We start from the raw sequence: 18013 nt of genomic DNA, 5'->3' as shown, positions 1-18013 counted from the left end.
GCACAATTTCTTATTATTTCAGTGGTTATGGGAGAATAAGGTGAGATCTGAGTCTATCAACTAACAAATTAGAGATTCTGTGATTTCTACATAATAAAGAATGTAACATTTTAATGTAATCCATGTCTCTCTGACAAAAAGTAGCTGACCTTCATCCAACTGTGGGTTTAAATTAATAAAACTATTGTGAATATGTACAGAGCCAGTGTTTTGTTCATTTGGAAAGGAAATCATGACTAGAGTGGACTATAGTCAGTGTACTGCGCACCAGAAGGTTATTTTTATATATTGCATTAGTGTATCAGTTTGTCATTGTCAGCCTGAAACAAACTCTTCCATTTTTCTTGCTTCCATTTAAGTAATTTAATCCAGCCTTAACGTCCCGGGGCTTGGAAATTTCTTTGGTGATGTTTTGTATGATTTGTCTCTTAAAAAAAGCACAATGCTTTCCATTCAAGGAAATTTTAAATGGTTTACTTTACAATGTCTCTCAAACACACACACATACACACACCCACAGATATATTTTGTGCTAACTGCATTCATGCATATCTGGAGTCCTCTTATATCTTTGTCCATAAGTTCTTCATTTTTTTACAGCCAAATTTGGAAACTACAAGAGAAACAAATACATAATTAGTATGTAAATGTACTTTTAATTTTTAATTAGGTTTAATGTCATTTTAAATGATAAAAGATAAATGCAAAGACTGAGGTCATGGACTGGTGTTAAGTCTTGTAGACAACATGTATAGTGGTGCAAACGAACAAAACCCTTCACCTCCCAGAATGCCTGGTCATCAAAGCACTTCCTGTCCTGCTGGGGTCTCCAGATACTCCACTTCAGGAAAAGTCCTGCAAATTTTAATTGTAGTTGTATGTTTAGTTTGCCTCATTGAATTAAAACACAAAATTAATTGGTCACACAAGCTTTAAAAAAAATAGTCGAATCAAATTGCCTGTCACAAAGAAAATACATATCAATATATGCACCAGAAAACAGTTAAAACCAGCCTATGCTGAATAAAATAATAATGATTACAAACATGCAATGTTGAATGAAACATAAACTGAAACAGAAAGACTGAAATTGTATTTTCATGTGAAATGTATTCTTATTACCTTTTATTTACAACCTTAAATTTTTTTTTGCAGTGTAAGATACTTTGCTGGTCTTTTGCTCATATATTCATAACACCATACAAAGCAAAAGAAACATCTATTCTAATGATCTTTAGTGTGACTGTATCAGTGTTGTTGGACCTGTAGCTGTGCCCATCACCAGACTCATGCACACCGTTATGAGGAGAACACAGATATGAAACACAGCGAACTGCACCGCTCTGAGAACACAGATACAACACAGTCAACATTAAAGGGAAAGTTCACCCAAAACTGAAAATTTGCTAACAAAATACTCATCCTCAGGCCATCCAAGAAGTAGATGAGTTTGTTTCTTCATCAGAACAGATTTGAAGAAATTTTAAATTACATCACTTCCTCTGTCATGAATGGGTGCCGTCAGAATGAGAGTCCAAACATGACTCCAGTCTATCAATTAATGTCTTGTAAAATGGAAAGTTGTTTGTTTGTAAGAAACAAATCCATCTTAAAGGTGTTTTAAGTTTGAACATTTGTTTCTTGCAAAAATACAAATCCACAATCCTTTATAAAGCTTCTATGAATGAAAAAGTCCATCCTTTGTTGTCCTCTCACATCAAAATTCCTTTAGAATGGTTTTAACTGTTTCCACTTGTATCTGTGCATATTTCTCTCTTGATTCAGAAGAGACAACTTTTTCACTGGAGAAAGCTAAATTACGGATTATGGATTCGTATTTTAGCTGGAACCAACTGTTTTAATTTACAAAACATCTTGATGGATTTGTTTCTTACAAACACACAGTTTTTCACATCACAAGACATTAACTGATGGACTGGATTACTTGTGGATTATTGTGGTGTCTTTATCAGCTGTTCGGACTCTCATTCTGACGGCACCCATTCACTGCTGAGGATCCAAGTGATAGAATGCTAAATTTCTTCAAATCTGTTCCCATGAAGAAACAAACTCATCTACTACATCTTGGGTGGCCCGAGGGTGAGTAAATTTTCTTTTTTAGAGGTAAAGTGTTCCATCAATGACATTTTATGGATACATGTTTGAATAAAAGTGAAAAATTTTTTACACTGTGCTTTCGTCACTGGCCAGCCGTAGAAATAAAAGTGCAAACCATCCCAGAATTCCCGGAACGGCATGCACGTTGAGGACGCTGCAGGTGTCATGACACTCAAAAGCAAGTAGCATGTGGTTCTGGAAGAAAGAGAAAAACAGAAAATCATTCCTGACGGTTAATGTAATATCCAGTACACATCTAAAAGTGCGAGAACAGTTACAATCCAGGATTTAAATCTTTTAACTAAAGCATAAAACATTATTCTTGTCAGCTCAAGTGTTTCTGTCATTTAAGCAATATAGGTTTATTTTCTCTTGTTTGGTTCTTTTTGAAATGAGCTAACTGATGTGGTTTGAGCTAATTAGTCCAATCAGGTGATATGCATTACTGAGAGTCTTTAAAAAGCTCTCAGTTTTTAGCTTTTATTGGAAATAGTGTTGAAAATATTGTGTGACAGCATGATTGTGATTATTGGATGAGTCTCTCTATTGAGAAGCTATACTTTAACAGTGTGGTTTATTCTTATTGGAGACAGAGGGAGAAAGGCTTTTTCCTTTGGCCTCTTGGGTTTTGATTTTCTCTTGAAATCCTATCTAGCCAGGTGTATTGGTAAAGAAAGACCCTCTACTAGAGGCAGTTTAAGTGTTGTGGCTCTCCTCAAAGCCTGGTCTTTATAGATGTTTCATTTTGAAACACTGATTTTTAATGTTATTCAAAACCTCTATGTTCAAAACACACTTAAACTTGCCAGTTGGCTCCACCAGAAAATCTTGACACCCAAACAAATGTTTGATATAGACCTTATGCACCCAAGAAACAAGCACACAGTCATCTTTAGAATGTAGTCTTTGAACTTTTTTGCAGTAGCTCTATATATTTCTATGGCATCACTGTCAAAGAGTAATTAGCTGCTGAATTGGATTTCCTTAATGTAGAGTTAACGAAAGTTATCATGTGCACTAATGTTTGAAGGGGATGTCATGAATGTCAGTAGACTGGGATGATTTTAAAACAAGCAGATCATTTTTTTTTTTTTTTTTTTTTTTTTAGTAATTTCTGGTTTTGCTTTACTTTTAGTTTTAGCAATTTTGTTGTATGCTTTAGTCATTTTAAGTTTTAGTTTTGTTTAAATATGTCTATATAGTTTTTAAGTTACTTTTATTTGCATTTTTATATGTATTTTTAGTTTATATTTATTATTTTAGTTCATTAAACCACAACTTAAAAATGATAAATTTTACATTTGCAATAAGCTGAAATTTTTATTCTAGAAATTCTATTTCAGTCAACTTTTTTATATTATTGCTTTTCATTTATTGAAAAGATATTTCTGCTGAGGATTTTTTTTTTTGTTTTAGTGTAGGTTAATGATAATAACCCTGACTCAAACCAGATAAACATGAATCATTCTTGTTCCTCCATCACATACAGGTGCTGGTCATATAATTACAATATTATCAAAAAGTTGATTTATTTCAATAATTCCATTCAAAAAGTGAAACTTGTATATTGTATTCATTCATTAAACACAGACTAATTTCTTTCAAATGTTTCTTTTGATTTTGATGATTATAACTGACAACTAAGGAAAATCCCAAAATCAGTATCTCAGAAAATTAGAATAGTATTTAAGACCAATACAAAGAAAGGATTTTTAGAAATCTTGGCCAACTGAAAATTATGAACATGAAAAGTATGAGCATGTACAGCATTCAATACTTAGTTGGGGCTCCTTTTGCCTGAATTACTGCAGCAATGCAGCGTGGCATGGAGTCGATCAGTCTGTGGCACTGCTCAGGTGTTATGAGAGCCCAGGCTGCTCTGATAGTGGCCTTCAGCTCTTCTGCATTCTTGAGTCTGGCATATTGCATCTTCCTCTTCACAATACCCCATAAGGTCAGGTGAGTTTGCTGGCCAATTAAGAACAGGGATACCATGGTCCTTAAACCAGGTACTGGTAGCTTTGGCACTGTGTGCAGTCCAGTCCTTTTTGTCTTTAGACACTTCTGACGCTGTCTGTTGTTCAAGAGTGGCTTGACACAAGGAATGCGACAACTGAAACCTGTGTCTTGCATATGTCTGTGTGTAGTGGTTCTTGAAGCACTGACTCCAGCGGCAGTCCACTCTTACCACATCTTTTCCTTCCCTTCGCCTCTCTATTAATGTGCTTGGACACAGAGCTCTGTGAACAGCCAGCCTCTTTTGCAATGACCTTTTGTGTCTTACCCTCCTTGTGCAAGATGTCAATGGTCATCTTTTGGACAACTGTCAAGTCAGCAGTCTTCCCCATGATTGTGTAGCCTACATAACTAGACAGAGACCATTTAAAGAACTTTGCAGGTGTTTTGAGTTAATTAGCTGATTAGACTGTGGCACCAGGTGTCTTCAATATTGAACCTTTTCACAATATTCAAATTTTCTGAGATACTGAATTTGGGATTTTCCTTTGTTGTCAGTTATAATCACCAAAATTAAAAGAAATAAACATTTGAAATATATCAGTCTGTGTGTAATGAATGAATATAATATACAAGTTTAACTTTTTGAATGGACTTGGTGAAATACGGTAAATCAACTTTTTGATGATATTCTAATTATATGACCAGCACCTGTATTACTATTACAAGTTCTCAGTTCAACTGCACAGTAAAAAAATAAATAAATTTAATTCACAAAATAAGAATTTTGTGACTGATGTGACTTTACCTTCATGTAGCGGAATCCCAAAGATGATAATAGAGCGGCACAGAAGCCGATCGTCATGGCAATCCATGGCATTTGGACTGCTGTCATGGCAACTCCAATGGCAACGCCACCGGACAGGGCGGAGCTCTGGACGTGAACCTGTGTAGAGGAAGTGCAGCATCATTACTCATCATATACAATGAATTATCTGAAAATCTGGACAGCATTCCTGGATCCAAACTAAGTGAACATGAAATGCTGTTGACAACCCATTTTACTTTTATAATGTGAAACATTATTGATATAATATTATAATCATTTTCTACTGGGAGTTGGAAGTTGCTATGTGGGAATTGTTCCTACAGCTGCTCACCATGTTCATCTTTCCTTTGGCGCTAGTGAGCATAGAGACAGACATTGCCATGACAACACTGACAGCCAGCGACAGATACGTCCCATAGATGACAGTAAGCTTCAGTTTGAGATCTCTCACCAGTGCTGAGTTAAAACTGGGCCAGAACATCCACAGGAACAGCGTTCCTGTGAGGAAGAGAGAAATGGAGGATGTTCCTGTGCATAATTGAATTACAATATAGACATCAAATAATTACACTTTAGTTCTCGAATCTGATTGGATTCAAGAGAACTGAATCAATTCAAGAGTGATGATATCACTGTTTGTTCCACACAGGGATTTGTTCAGGTAATTTTTCAGCAGATTACAACTATAGTCTAGTAGGAAGCGATCAATGACTGTCTTTATGAGTAATTCACTCAATCATTGAACCAGTTTGTTAAAAACGCTAATTCATTTAGCAACTAAACAAGAAAACAACCGATCAAGAGACTGTAACAAGTGAATATTTCACTCAAATGAATTGGAGAAAGAAGCGGATTCATTCAGGAACAAAAATATCAGTCAGTCTTTATAACTGAATCACTGAATGATTCATTCAAACAATCCTTTCTAAAACTGATTAAGTAAAAAAAAAGACAAGTTATTGTCTTTATGAGTGAATAATTGAATCTTTCATTCAAATGATTGGTGTAAAACGCTTATTTATTCAGAAATGAGTGCCTTAGTCAATTAATTATTTCTTTAAGCATTCAAAACATTGATTCATTAAGTAATGTGCTCACATTTACTGTAACAGTTATGAAACTCAATCATTATAAACACAAATTATATAATCTGTAATTAATAATCTCTAGGAAAATTTTAGCTGTACAGTAAGTGAGTTAAACCAGTAAATAATGTATATTATAAATGTATAAAATAAGGTGCTATTAAACATTCAACTATGTTTAAAGCTCACTGGAATTTGTTCTAAATCATCTGATGTGCCATTATGGTTAAGGACTGAAACCAAGAAACTGGTTTGGAGTATTGATGTTATTTTCTGAGTTTAAGAGATAGTTAACTGGTTACTGTACTCACCAAACATTGCCAATACGCCAGTCTTACGATCAGTTTTCTCTTTCTCGTGCACCGGTATGATCCCCTCTCTGTGCAGCACCCATGACACCATCACACCAAACAGAGCCCCGAAGACATGCAGCAGCATGATGCTGTACACTGGATCTGCCTGATACATGAGCTCTGCGTCAGTACAGTATGAAAATACACAGTCTGTCTGAATAAAATATCATGCACAATCCTAGGTGGAATGGCTTGTAAGTATTCAGATTATTGTAAGTATTATTATTATTTAATTCAACTATTTTTGTCAATTATATTTTCAAAGGTTTCATATTATAATAATACATTTTTCAGTGTTTCGCAATTAAAAAAAAAAAATTCAAAGACTGGAAAAGCTGTTTGTCCAGAAATGTTTCTACCGTCTGAATTTGCCCGTCTAAATATAGCAGTTTTTATTTTAAACTTTTTTACTGAAATTGGCTTGCAATGTACCTTGAGATGAAGATATGGGAAATCTTGAAAATAAATTGATATCTGAGTATTTGATCATTTTCTCGCACAAAAAAAACAATAAACAAATATATATATATATATATATATATATATATAAAGGATAGCAATGATCATTTTTATCTGGGAAAGTAATACTTCTCTTACAAGGAACAGAGTTCGCAGGATCCACTGATTGACCACGAATCCTGTGACCTCCACCAGAGCCATTAGTAAGAGCTGGACAGGATTTGTCTTCCCATGGACTGCTCCCATGGCAACCAGAGCAGACGCTGCACAGAGCTCCGCCTCAATCATGCTGCAAGAGGAGCACAAACAGCATTTGATAAAGTCTGAGGCTGTAAAATATCTTAAAGTAATTGTTCACAAAAAATTAAATTAGGCAAAATTCCACTTAACCTCAGGCCATCCTAAATTAATTTCTTCATGGGAACATATTTGGAGAAATTTAGCATTCCATCACTTGATCACCAATGGATCCTATTCAATGAATAGGTGTATCATCTGTTTAGACTCTCATTATGACGGCACCCATTCACTTCAGAGGATCCATTGGTGAGCAAGTGATGTGATGTTAAATTTTTTTCTAATCTGCAGATGAAGACAGAAATTCATTTAGATCTTGGATAGAACAAATACATTTTTTAGCAAATGTACTTTTTTGGGTCAACTGTCTTTTTATCTGTAACTGACTTGCCTATTCTGGTTTTTGTCATTAACAATCTTTGTTGGCTTTTGTAAAAAAGCATCTGCTAAGAGCTGTAATGTATCCACCTCTTCATACTGATGTGGATCTCCTTTCTGTGGTGTCGTTGTGGCAGCAGAAAGCCATTCATCAAGACGGCCCACTGGATGGCCATGGCTGCCAACAGCATGTTAAACCCTGATCCACTGAACCCATATCGTAAAAGGAATGTGGCCAGAAATCCAAACCCCATGAATATCATCACATGAGTGTCTTGGAATTCTGTTGAAAGCAATGCATTTCCATTATTTCCAATGTATACGTTTCTAAAAGATATATATATATAAACTTTAAAAATTTGGCTAAATGGTAGTCAGACTTTAATACTGCTTGTGGTAGAGAAATACTTCTTATCATCCAAAACCAGAGATGTTGTGGCTCCACACCCCAATGGCAACATGGCCCACATTTACAAACGAACCAAGGTAAAATTATTATTTATTTTGGGTATGACTCCTTTATATATGGATTTTTTTTTATAGCCAAAATATATTTTAAATAGGTCCTAGACAGTGAAGCTCAATGAAATATATTTTTGAAATGTACAATATATTTAGTTTCAATATACATACAACCAAAATATATTTCAAAATGCAATTCCAATCTTACGGTAGCCTACTTATAAGGTAACGTTAAATGCATGTGGATGCGATTGCCTACTAGATTTATAATGACTTATAAATCTTAATGACTTAATTTTTTTTTTTTATTGCAATATTAGAATTGTTTTTGTGTTTTTTAAAGTATGTTCCTTGCTGATTTTATGTGATATGTTCACACGTGTTCACTCGTTTAAATAAACCTTTATATTTTTTAGATATATTTTAAAAAATATATTTTTAAAAAGGCCAAAATTGTATATCGGTAGAAAATATACTTAAGCAAATGCATTTTAAAACATTTTAGGAAATATACAGTTTATATATATATTTATATATATAATTTTTATATATATATATATATATATATATATATATATACTTTTTTTTTTTTTTTTTGCTGTATGGTGTTGGTTTGATATGTTTAAGATGATAAAAAAAGTCGAGAAATTAGTTTCTGAGCATAATACACAACTGACAACCGGTCTTTTGGTGCATTTAGCATGCATTGACATATCAGCTGAACATAGCAGGTTAACAAAAGGTAATGTGATTTAATGCTGTTCATAAATAACCACAAGTTTAAAAGTGAATGCAAGCCTGAACCCTTAAAAAATTCATAACACAGCCTTAATGTAAATCAGACTTACTAACCTGCATATGAACTGATGAAAAGCTTACTGTCAGACTCTCTGTCAATCTGCTCACGCTGCTCTATTTTCACAAAAAAAAAAAACAGTAGGATAAAGATGGTTTCCAGCAGGAAGGCCACAAGAGGAAGCCTTGAGCGGAGACTGGGGGCGTACTGAGGAGCCATTATTAGGTGACAAACTGAGTGAATGTCTGTAATCTACACCCACCAGAGATGAGGAATATGTAAGATCACGTGCATGTAAGAGGCATGGAGGAGGAGTCTCCCAAAAATTAAGCCACCTACATGTGAAATTAATTATTATGATGTCTCTGTATAATATTGGACAGAGTTTGTTGTATAACAAGACCATTGTCAAAAGAAAATGATGCAAGAAGTATTTAAAGTTTGTTATTACCGTCCTAAAGCCCCTTCTGAGATCTTTACTGTTTTTGTTTGTTTTTCAGAGTAAAGTAACGTTAAGGAACTTGCAGTCTATTCAGAAATGTTGGGGGGGGGGGGGGCTTCTGTTTGATCGTACAATTAAGTGACCACTTATAATATTAATCATTAAATTAATAATGCATAGCTTCTTCGTGGGGCTTTGTGTATGCCACTGTAGCGACTGACAGTCACACAATTTAAATTAATTCACGTGCCTAGCAATGAAACGCGCAACGTACCAACGTAAAGTACGTTTATGTGAAATACCATGGTGCGTTCAAGTCATCTCGTATACCTGTAGATCGTATTTACGAGTTGAATGCACATGAACGCCACCACAATATAGTAAATACCAGTGGGGAGTTTGGGATTTTCTTTAAGCCCCGATCTGTACGAGTTGGGGGCGTGTCACTGATTAACATGGCGGAATATACAATACTTAAAGGTATTTGGCTGTGATATTGTCAGGCTTTTCTCTTTTTACAGCGCAGTAAGTTAATCGACGACGCTGTTAATATGTTAATATGATGGCATTATAATATAACAATGCAACTTGTAACAATAAAGTTGGCCGTGAGTTCATAAATTAATTTAAAACATTAAAAAACGAAGTATACTTAATGCACATTTCTTTGTTCTTCATTTTATAGAACAAGAGTTAACATTTGCTGTATTTTTGTGTTATTAATTAAGAGAAAGTACTCCGCCATCTTGCTCCAATGAAAGTGACTTGAACGCACATGCCGTTGTAAGCACGACTTCCCACCTCGTGCGTACGAACTTCCCAGGAGGACTTGAATATCGCAAGCCATTTTAACATTTAAAAGTTAAGTTTGACTATCCGCAATTAACATTGTAGATATCACCAACGTCTTTCTGACTAGTCGTAATTACACTTTGGATAGTTGGAATTGTAATTCAAGATATCTGTAACGTAATTGTGACTAGTCGAAACGACCGATAGTATGGAAGGCCGTTTCAGCATAAAAATGTTTCAGCGTTACTCGTCGTAATTATATTTTTACTAGTAACAATTAAATTAAAGAGCTCTATAATTTAATTTGTACTAGTAACAATTACAATTAGAGAGCTCTATAATTCAGTTTTTACTAGTAACAACTGAATTAGAGAGCTCTCTAGTGGAATTGTAGAGCTCTGCAATTGGATTATTACTAGTAACAATTGAATTACAGAGCTCTGCAATTGTATTCTTACTAGTAACAACTGAATTAAAGAGCTCTATAATTCAGTTTTTACTAGTAACAATTCCAATTAGAGAGCTCTACAATTCATTTATTACTAGTAAGAATTCAATTGCAGAGCTCTACAATTCCACTAGAGAGCTCTCTAATTCAGTTGTTACTAGTAAAAACTGAATTATAGAGCTCTCTAATTGTAATTGTTACTAGTAAAAACTGAATTAGAGAGCTCTTTAATTCAATTCTTACTAGTAACAATTCTAATTACAGAGCTCTATAATTGTATTATTACTAGGAGAAACTCCAATTCATGAGATGCAAAACAGATTGCAGATTTCCCACTTACAAAAGTGCGTTTCAAAATAAAAGCCCTGTAGCGTGGTTCTAAAGTATCCTGAAATATTTTACAGACTTAGGTAACATATTAATCATGTTCACATTAAAGCAAAATTAAGATGATGCCTGAGATGAAAGCCTTTTGACAAACTTGATATTAAGGAGTATACATTAATTTGAAATATTTACAGTGTTTAGTATTGTTATGCAATAATAGAATGATTGTGTTTGTTGTTTAGTAAAATAGAAAACATTAGGCCAAATAGTCTTAAACTTTTTTATAAATTGTGACTCGAGGTTAAATCTAGCCTAAAGTTTATTTTATTTTATTTTTTTTCTTCTTTTTTTCTCCAGGTTGCAAGATTTTTTTATTTTGCCTTCAAATAAGCTTATGCCTGTTGTGGTTGCATATGTTTGTTGTTAAGTAAAATGAACAAGAGAACAGTGAGGAATTCTGACTGTGCATTTAACTCTTTTATATATAAAAATATATATTATATATAACCTAGCCTATCAAAATAGTTGGCTAATGTCTTTGTAATAAATGCATAAAAACTATCATATTGTATTATTTGTCTGATGATGTTCAATTATCAATCAATCCATCCATAAACCAAGAGAATTACTAGACAATTTTCATTATCATTATTATTACTATCATCATTATCATAGATTTTGGCCTTTATCATAGACTTTGGCCTTTTCAGAACTTTTATTATTATGATCATTATTATTATCAATATCATTATTATTATTACCATTACTATTACTATCATCATTATCATAGATTTTGGACCTTTGGACTTTTTTTTTGACTTTTCAGTGTCCCACATTAGGAAGCACCAGATTGTTTTTAGACAACTTGCACTAAGAGCACTAATATGTCTATAATTTCTTTTATGAATGTGTTATCTGCATTTTCTCTTTTTATTTTATTAGGAGACATCCTGGGGATTTTAAAATGTTATTGTGTTTGAATTTAATGTTTTGGCTACAAATCGCAGATATTGCAGACTGCTGCCCTGCCTCTCCACCGTGTACTTCGTCCATGTCGACTGCGGGCACCAAAGTTTCCCGCCTGCCTGTTTTTATACCCCAGTTGAATATGCATAAGGCACGATTAGCATAATGATATGTCGCCGAATACAGAGCTCTGTAATGCAATTGTTACTAGTAAGAATTGCTATTGTAGAGCTCTGTAATTTAATTTGTACTAGTAAGATTGCAATTACAGAGCTCTCTAATTCTAATTGTTACTAGTAAGAACTGAATTATGGAGCTCTGTAACTTAATTCTTACTAGTAACAATTCAATTAGAGAGCTCTGTAATTTAATTATAGAGCTCTATAATCAAATTGTTACTAGTAACAATTCAATTAGAGGGCTCTGTAATTTAATTATTACTAGTAAGAACTGCGATTAGAGAGCTCTCTAATTGAATTGTTACTAGTAACAATTATGATTAGAGAGCTCTGTAATTCAATTGTTACTAGTAACAATTACGATTAGAGAGCTCTCTAATTCAATTGTTACTAGTAATTTCATTTAGAGAGCTCTGTACATCAATTATAGAGCACTCTACAATTACACATATCTTTAATGTGTATTTTTACTAGTAATAAATCAATTGAAGAGCTCTGTAATTCAATTGTTACTATATAATTGAATAGACACAGATGCGTCATCAATGTACAATAGTCCATTGCCACGTCAAAAATCGTGACGTCAACACAATGTGGATTCTAAATCCGGAAGATGAAAATAGAGCAAAAAAGCTTAAAATTAACCAATTTTCTCCAACAGTTAAAATTAGCAGATGCTAACATTGTCTTCTATGATGTGCAACACAAACACCTCTGCTAAAATCTTAGAATAAGTAGTCTGGGGTTTCATGACCCTTTAAATGTTAAAACGTCTTTCCATACTTGAACGCACCAGACCTAGACGCCGATGTGGTGTGGTTTATGCATTTGATTTATGGCGTTCAGACGAGCTCATTAATATGATTTTGTTACATGCACTCGTCTCACTGAACGTCACGTCTGCGTCTGTAGAACGTGACGTCTACGTCTGCCGAATGTGACGTCTACGTCTGCCGAACGTGACGTCTACGTCTGCCGTACGTCACGTCTGCGTCTGCCACATTAAAGTTCGACTTTGTGAACATCTATGATGTCTACATCTGCAACTTTTACAGTTTGGCTGTAAAGCTTCCGTTTTTTTTTTCTCCATCAATAGCGCACATTTATCTAGAGTAAAAAAATTAATTAGTATGGTGAAATGCATGAAGTGCGTTTCTTTTTTTTTTCTTTTTTTTTTTTTCTTATCCATAGATTTTATTTTAGGCAAGTCGTGTTGATTTGTGAAGAAGGCTAAATTGATCAAACATATGCTCATTGTGCTTCCTGCTGCTGGCCTCTTGGTTGTTCCTTAGAAAGAAAAAAAACGAATGTTCCAAACATATTTCTAAAAGAACTTAATAAAGAATCGAGAATATGACCACTTTGCCATTAAAAAACAAAACTAAATATTGTAATGGCTGCAACATCAGCTGTGTATGGGAAAGAGAGAGAGCAAAAGACAGGGGATCAGTCAGACTCGGGACTAGAATTCTGATAAGCTGTGCAAGGCTCTAGTTATTCCCTTGTTTCAACTAAAAGTTCCCCTGGGCTTGGCGGGCCTCCAAACTGCCAGGACCCTTATGCACCTTCATACCCATTTTTTTCTCTTGCAAATTTCACAAATGGTATATTGTTTATTTTTTTTTACATCAGTTAAACAAGAAGTCAATATTAACAGACTTCTGTTTAAGACACACACATTTCGGCTCTATTTCACCAATAAAAATAGCTCTTTCCAAACAGAGCCATGGTGCTGTTTTGTGTCTTTTAGCATCATGATAGTGTTTCGTTCCTGAATTAATCAACCGTTTAAATGATCAATGACTCAATTATTAATAGTGACTTTCTGCCACCTACTGGCGGTTTTCATTTCACATTTAAAGTAGTTTAAAGTATTTAAGGTGTTTTTCTGTAAATATCAGTAGGCTATTCAACGTTTTAGGATTCAAATATCAAAACATTATTTCTCCATTTATAACTACAGGTTAAAGAATTCATGTCCTGCATTAAACAGTGTGTAAGTGCATCTAAATTCCTCTTCAGATGCAGTTGTTTCCTCTGCATTGCAAAGATATATTTTGTTAATAATGATCTTTATTGATTTGGTAACAGCCCTGAATGTCGTATAATTCTAATTCACTTAATTGATTGAATCTAAGAATTTGACGCTAAATATAATGCACTCTTCTAGAAAAAAAATATAAAATGCACATAAAGGGTAATAATAACTTTTGTTTGAAAATATAAATTTCCATCACTGCTGTGAACTGACTACGCAGAATGTAAAGAATATCAATAACTTTAGGAGTCTCTCCAACACACTAAGGAAAATAGTCTGATTGAGGTTATGGCTAAAAATCCTAGAAAATATCGAGATATCATTTATGTGTCTATCGCACACCTTTATATAGCCTATTTAATACTTCTTTGCTTGTTTGGTACACATAATTCACTGATCATAAAGCTTAAAATGAGCTTATCTTAGGTTTTCTCAACGATAACGATCGAGGACACGACAAATAAATAAATAAATATGGTCCTTCAATGTTCAACGTCGGAAAAAATTGTGCTGCTTAATATTTTCTATGATATTTTTAAAGGATTGATTGATGAATCCTGGCAGATTTATTTCAAAATATAGAAATCTTAATTTAACATTATTGCTGAATAAAAGTTTACATTAAAAAAAAGAAAGGAAAAAATAAATGGTTAATAGTAAAATAATATTAGAATCCTAATTAAGATTTTAAATGTAAAATATAAGAAGAGAGGTGCTTGAAAAACAGAACATTTATCAGGCATAATGCATTTTTCCATGCATTTTATTATTATTTTACAGCAACAGTCAGATCTAGCAGCTGGCCATCAAATGCTGTAAGCTACATTAAAAATTTAAAAAGATTTAAAAAAAAAAACAATAACCCCAAATGTAAATTAAAAAAAAAAAAAAAGGATTTTATAAAACAATACGACATAAGTTTACCTATAAGCAACACAAACTTCGCTAAAGGATTGTTTTTGTTATTTATAGGCTTTGTACGTTATCTTTATACTTTTACAGTGTAATTAAAAAATTTAAAAAAATGTCTAAATTATTATATATTAATATATGTATATTTAAAATGCACATTAATTAATATATATTGAGTTGGCCGGGAAAAAGACGCACTAAAAAACTGCAATCACAAAAAGGAAAAAAATTGAATAATAAAATTATATTAGAATCCTAATTTAGATTTTAAATGTAAAATATAAGAAGAGAGGTGCTTGAAAAACTGAACATTAATCAGGCATAATGTATTTTACAGCCTTTATTATTTTACAGCAACAGTCTCAGATCTAGCAGCCAATTGCGATTGATGGGTTGGCCATCAAGACGATCAAATGCTGTAGGCTACATTAAAAATGTAAAAAGATAAAAACAAAATAACCCTAAAATGTCATTTCAAAAAGGATTTCATAAAAATAAACGGAATATGTACATGTAATGTACATTGAATTGGCCGGGAAAAAGACGCACTAAAAAATGCAATCACAAAAAAAAAAAAAAAAAAAAAAAAAAAAAAAAAAAGTCAGACGCAGACATAACGTTATAATGCAGACGGAGATGTCACGTCCATTGAGAGCAGTGAATGAAGTGCAAGTAAATTGTGCATTGCCTCACACACTGCACTGAGCCGTGTGAGGACCGTGTTCTGATCCGTGTTAGGGAAAAAATAAATAAATAACTTCACTGCTACACGTGAATCACGCGTGAACGTCTGACTCGACACTTCACTGCCACACGTGATTTACGTCACGTCTGTGTGACGTCTACGCCTCGTCTGCGTCTTAAAATGAATGGATTTAATAGCACAAAATCAAGACGTCAGTGAGACGTTCAGTGAGACGAGTGCATGTTACAACGTCATATTAAAGAGCTCGTCAGAACGCAATAATAAGTGAGTAACAGAAATTGCACAAGATACACCTCATACATGCCTCATTGGCCGCTTTGACCCGTTGTCGCGATACATCAACGCGTCCGCCATGTTAGTGAGGGCAAGACTGCCTTAAAAACAAATGATTGTGATCTACGTGCAGTTAAAAAAAAACTTTGCCTCCAGTTATTTAGTTAGGTTTGGAAAATTATTAATTGAAAGCTCACATTTGTCTCACTTGTTGATTTTGTTTATTTTTTCGGTTTACAAATCTGTTAATTAAGTATAACTGTGACATATTAATGTAATGTAATTTGAATGTACATTACATGATATGTAGTTGTTTTATTGTTTTCTCTGTGTTCAATCCCAACATTTTTCTTCCTTTTTTTCTCTCTCTTTCTTGTGTCTCAGGTCAGAACACAGCTCATTCCCTTTGAAATACTGGGATAAAATCTAAATAATACATCTTTAAACACTAATAATTTACTCTTGTTGAGAAAATTTAATAAAACAAGTAAATACAAATCAAAAAGTGACACACTTGTAGTCTGCTTTTCATTTTGATAGCACTATAGCCTACAGATGAACTCCACAAATAATAACACATGTACCTGATGAGGCTATGGATCCAGTGAAAATGAAAATATGAACTAATACAGTGCACAGTAGAAATATAGTAAAAGTGATATGTTATATTAAAAAGTATATGTAGTACAACTTAAAGTAAAGTGAATAATATGAAAAGCGAGTACAATAGTGATGAGAAGTTCGATTCTTTTCCACGAACCGGTTCTTTCGGACGGTTCGATTCAATGAACTGGTTGAAAAAAACGGTTCAGCGGTTCTTTTACGTTCGACGTAATGACGTCATTGGCGATGACGGATATATATATATATATACACATATATACATATACATATATATATATTTATATATATATTTATAAGTCAGTAATCATAACTTTAGTCAGTTAAAAACCTCATAATCATGAAAAGTTTACATTTGAATTTTGCAACAACTCACCCAAATACAGAAACAGCAATAATGTGCATACGAGGATTTAAGTCTTTAAGATATAAAGTAAATAAATTAGGTGTCATCAGCGCAGAAACCATGATCTACTTACTATACATAATCCATTGCGATGTATTTTTAATTGAATGAACTTACGTTTCGCCAGACTGCCCTTCATCCAAGCCCTCGGTTTACCCGCGCTCATAGCACAGAATCAGTTCAGAATCAATCACCAAAAGAATCAGTTCGGTTCAGACGCTCTGTGTGTCAGTCTGCTTCACGCTGAATCACACATGCGCAGTATCATCAGCTCCTCGGCTCTCGAATCGGACACGTCTGAAAGAATTGTATATTAATTATTTATTTCAGAAATCCTTGTGATATACAATATTCAGTTTGTGCTGGTCTGCCTCAATCAAAATAATGTTTAAAAATTACTTTCTGTTTTACTTTGTGTTACTTTTAACAGTAATGCATTACGTTTTGGTGTAAGTAATCAACAAAGTAATTGAGTTACTTTTTGAATTGACATTTACATATACATTTATTCATTTAGCAGACGCTTTTATCCAAAGCGACTTACAGATGAGGACAGTGGAAGCAATCAAAAACAACAAAAAGAGCAATGAAATATAAGTGCTATAACAAGTATCAGTTAGGTTATCACAGTACACGTAGCATGGGATTTTAAATAATAAAAATTAAAAAAAAATAACCGATAGAATAAAAAAAGAATAGAGCAAGCTAGTGTTAGAGATCTTTTCACACACACATACACACACACACACACACACACATACAATTGCATAATAAATGAAAAGAAAATAGAATACAAAAAGATTAGAAAGGTAGGTAGATTTTTTTAAAGAATAGAATTAGAATAGTGAGTGTTAAAGTTAGAGGGTCAAATAAAGATGGAAGAGATGTGTTTTCAGCCGATTCTTGAAGATGGCTAAGGACTCAGCTGCTCGGATTGAGTTGGGGAGGTCATTCCACCAGGAGGGAACATTTAATTTAAAAGTCCGTAAAAGTGACTTTGTGCTTCTTTGGGATGGCACAATCAAGCGACGTTCACTTGCAGAACGCAAGCTTCTAGAGGGCACATGAGTCTGAAGTAACAAATTTAGGTAAATGGGTGCAGAGCCAGTGGTAGTTTTGTAGGCAAACATCAATGCCTTGAATTTTATGCGAGCAGCTATTGGGAGCAGC

General features: G+C 33.7%; 1 protein-coding gene across 2 annotated transcripts; it reads right to left on the bottom strand.

The window, feature by feature from the left end:
* Positions 1 to 371: 371 nt before the first annotated feature.
* rhd (Rh blood group, D antigen) lies at positions 372 to 9136 on the bottom strand. Of its 2 annotated transcripts, XM_059517008.1 has the most exons (10): positions 8790 to 9110; positions 7566 to 7758; positions 6939 to 7089; positions 6300 to 6447; positions 5235 to 5401; positions 4883 to 5020; positions 2189 to 2313; positions 1264 to 1343; positions 782 to 855; positions 372 to 613 (listed from the first exon to the last, which is right to left on the bottom strand). In XM_059517008.1, exons 1-10 carry the CDS (start codon positions 8950 to 8952, stop codon positions 587 to 589), a joined length of 1266 nt encoding a protein of 421 aa, XP_059372991.1. In that variant the 5' UTR covers positions 8953 to 9110; the 3' UTR covers positions 372 to 586. The 2 variants fall into 2 exon arrangements, with proteins under 2 accessions (XP_059372991.1, XP_059372992.1); XM_059517009.1 differs by lacking the exon at positions 1264 to 1343 and having other exon boundaries at positions 8790 to 9136.
* Positions 9137 to 18013: the final 8877 nt, after the last annotated feature.

The sequence above is a fragment of the Carassius carassius genome, chromosome 30 (genome assembly GCF_963082965.1).
Source record: "Carassius carassius chromosome 30, fCarCar2.1, whole genome shotgun sequence".
In the NCBI taxonomy this organism is placed as follows: Eukaryota; Metazoa; Chordata; class Actinopteri; order Cypriniformes; family Cyprinidae; genus Carassius; species Carassius carassius.
Note: the sequence above shows the minus strand (reverse complement) of the source record. Positions and strands in the feature narration are given on the sequence as shown.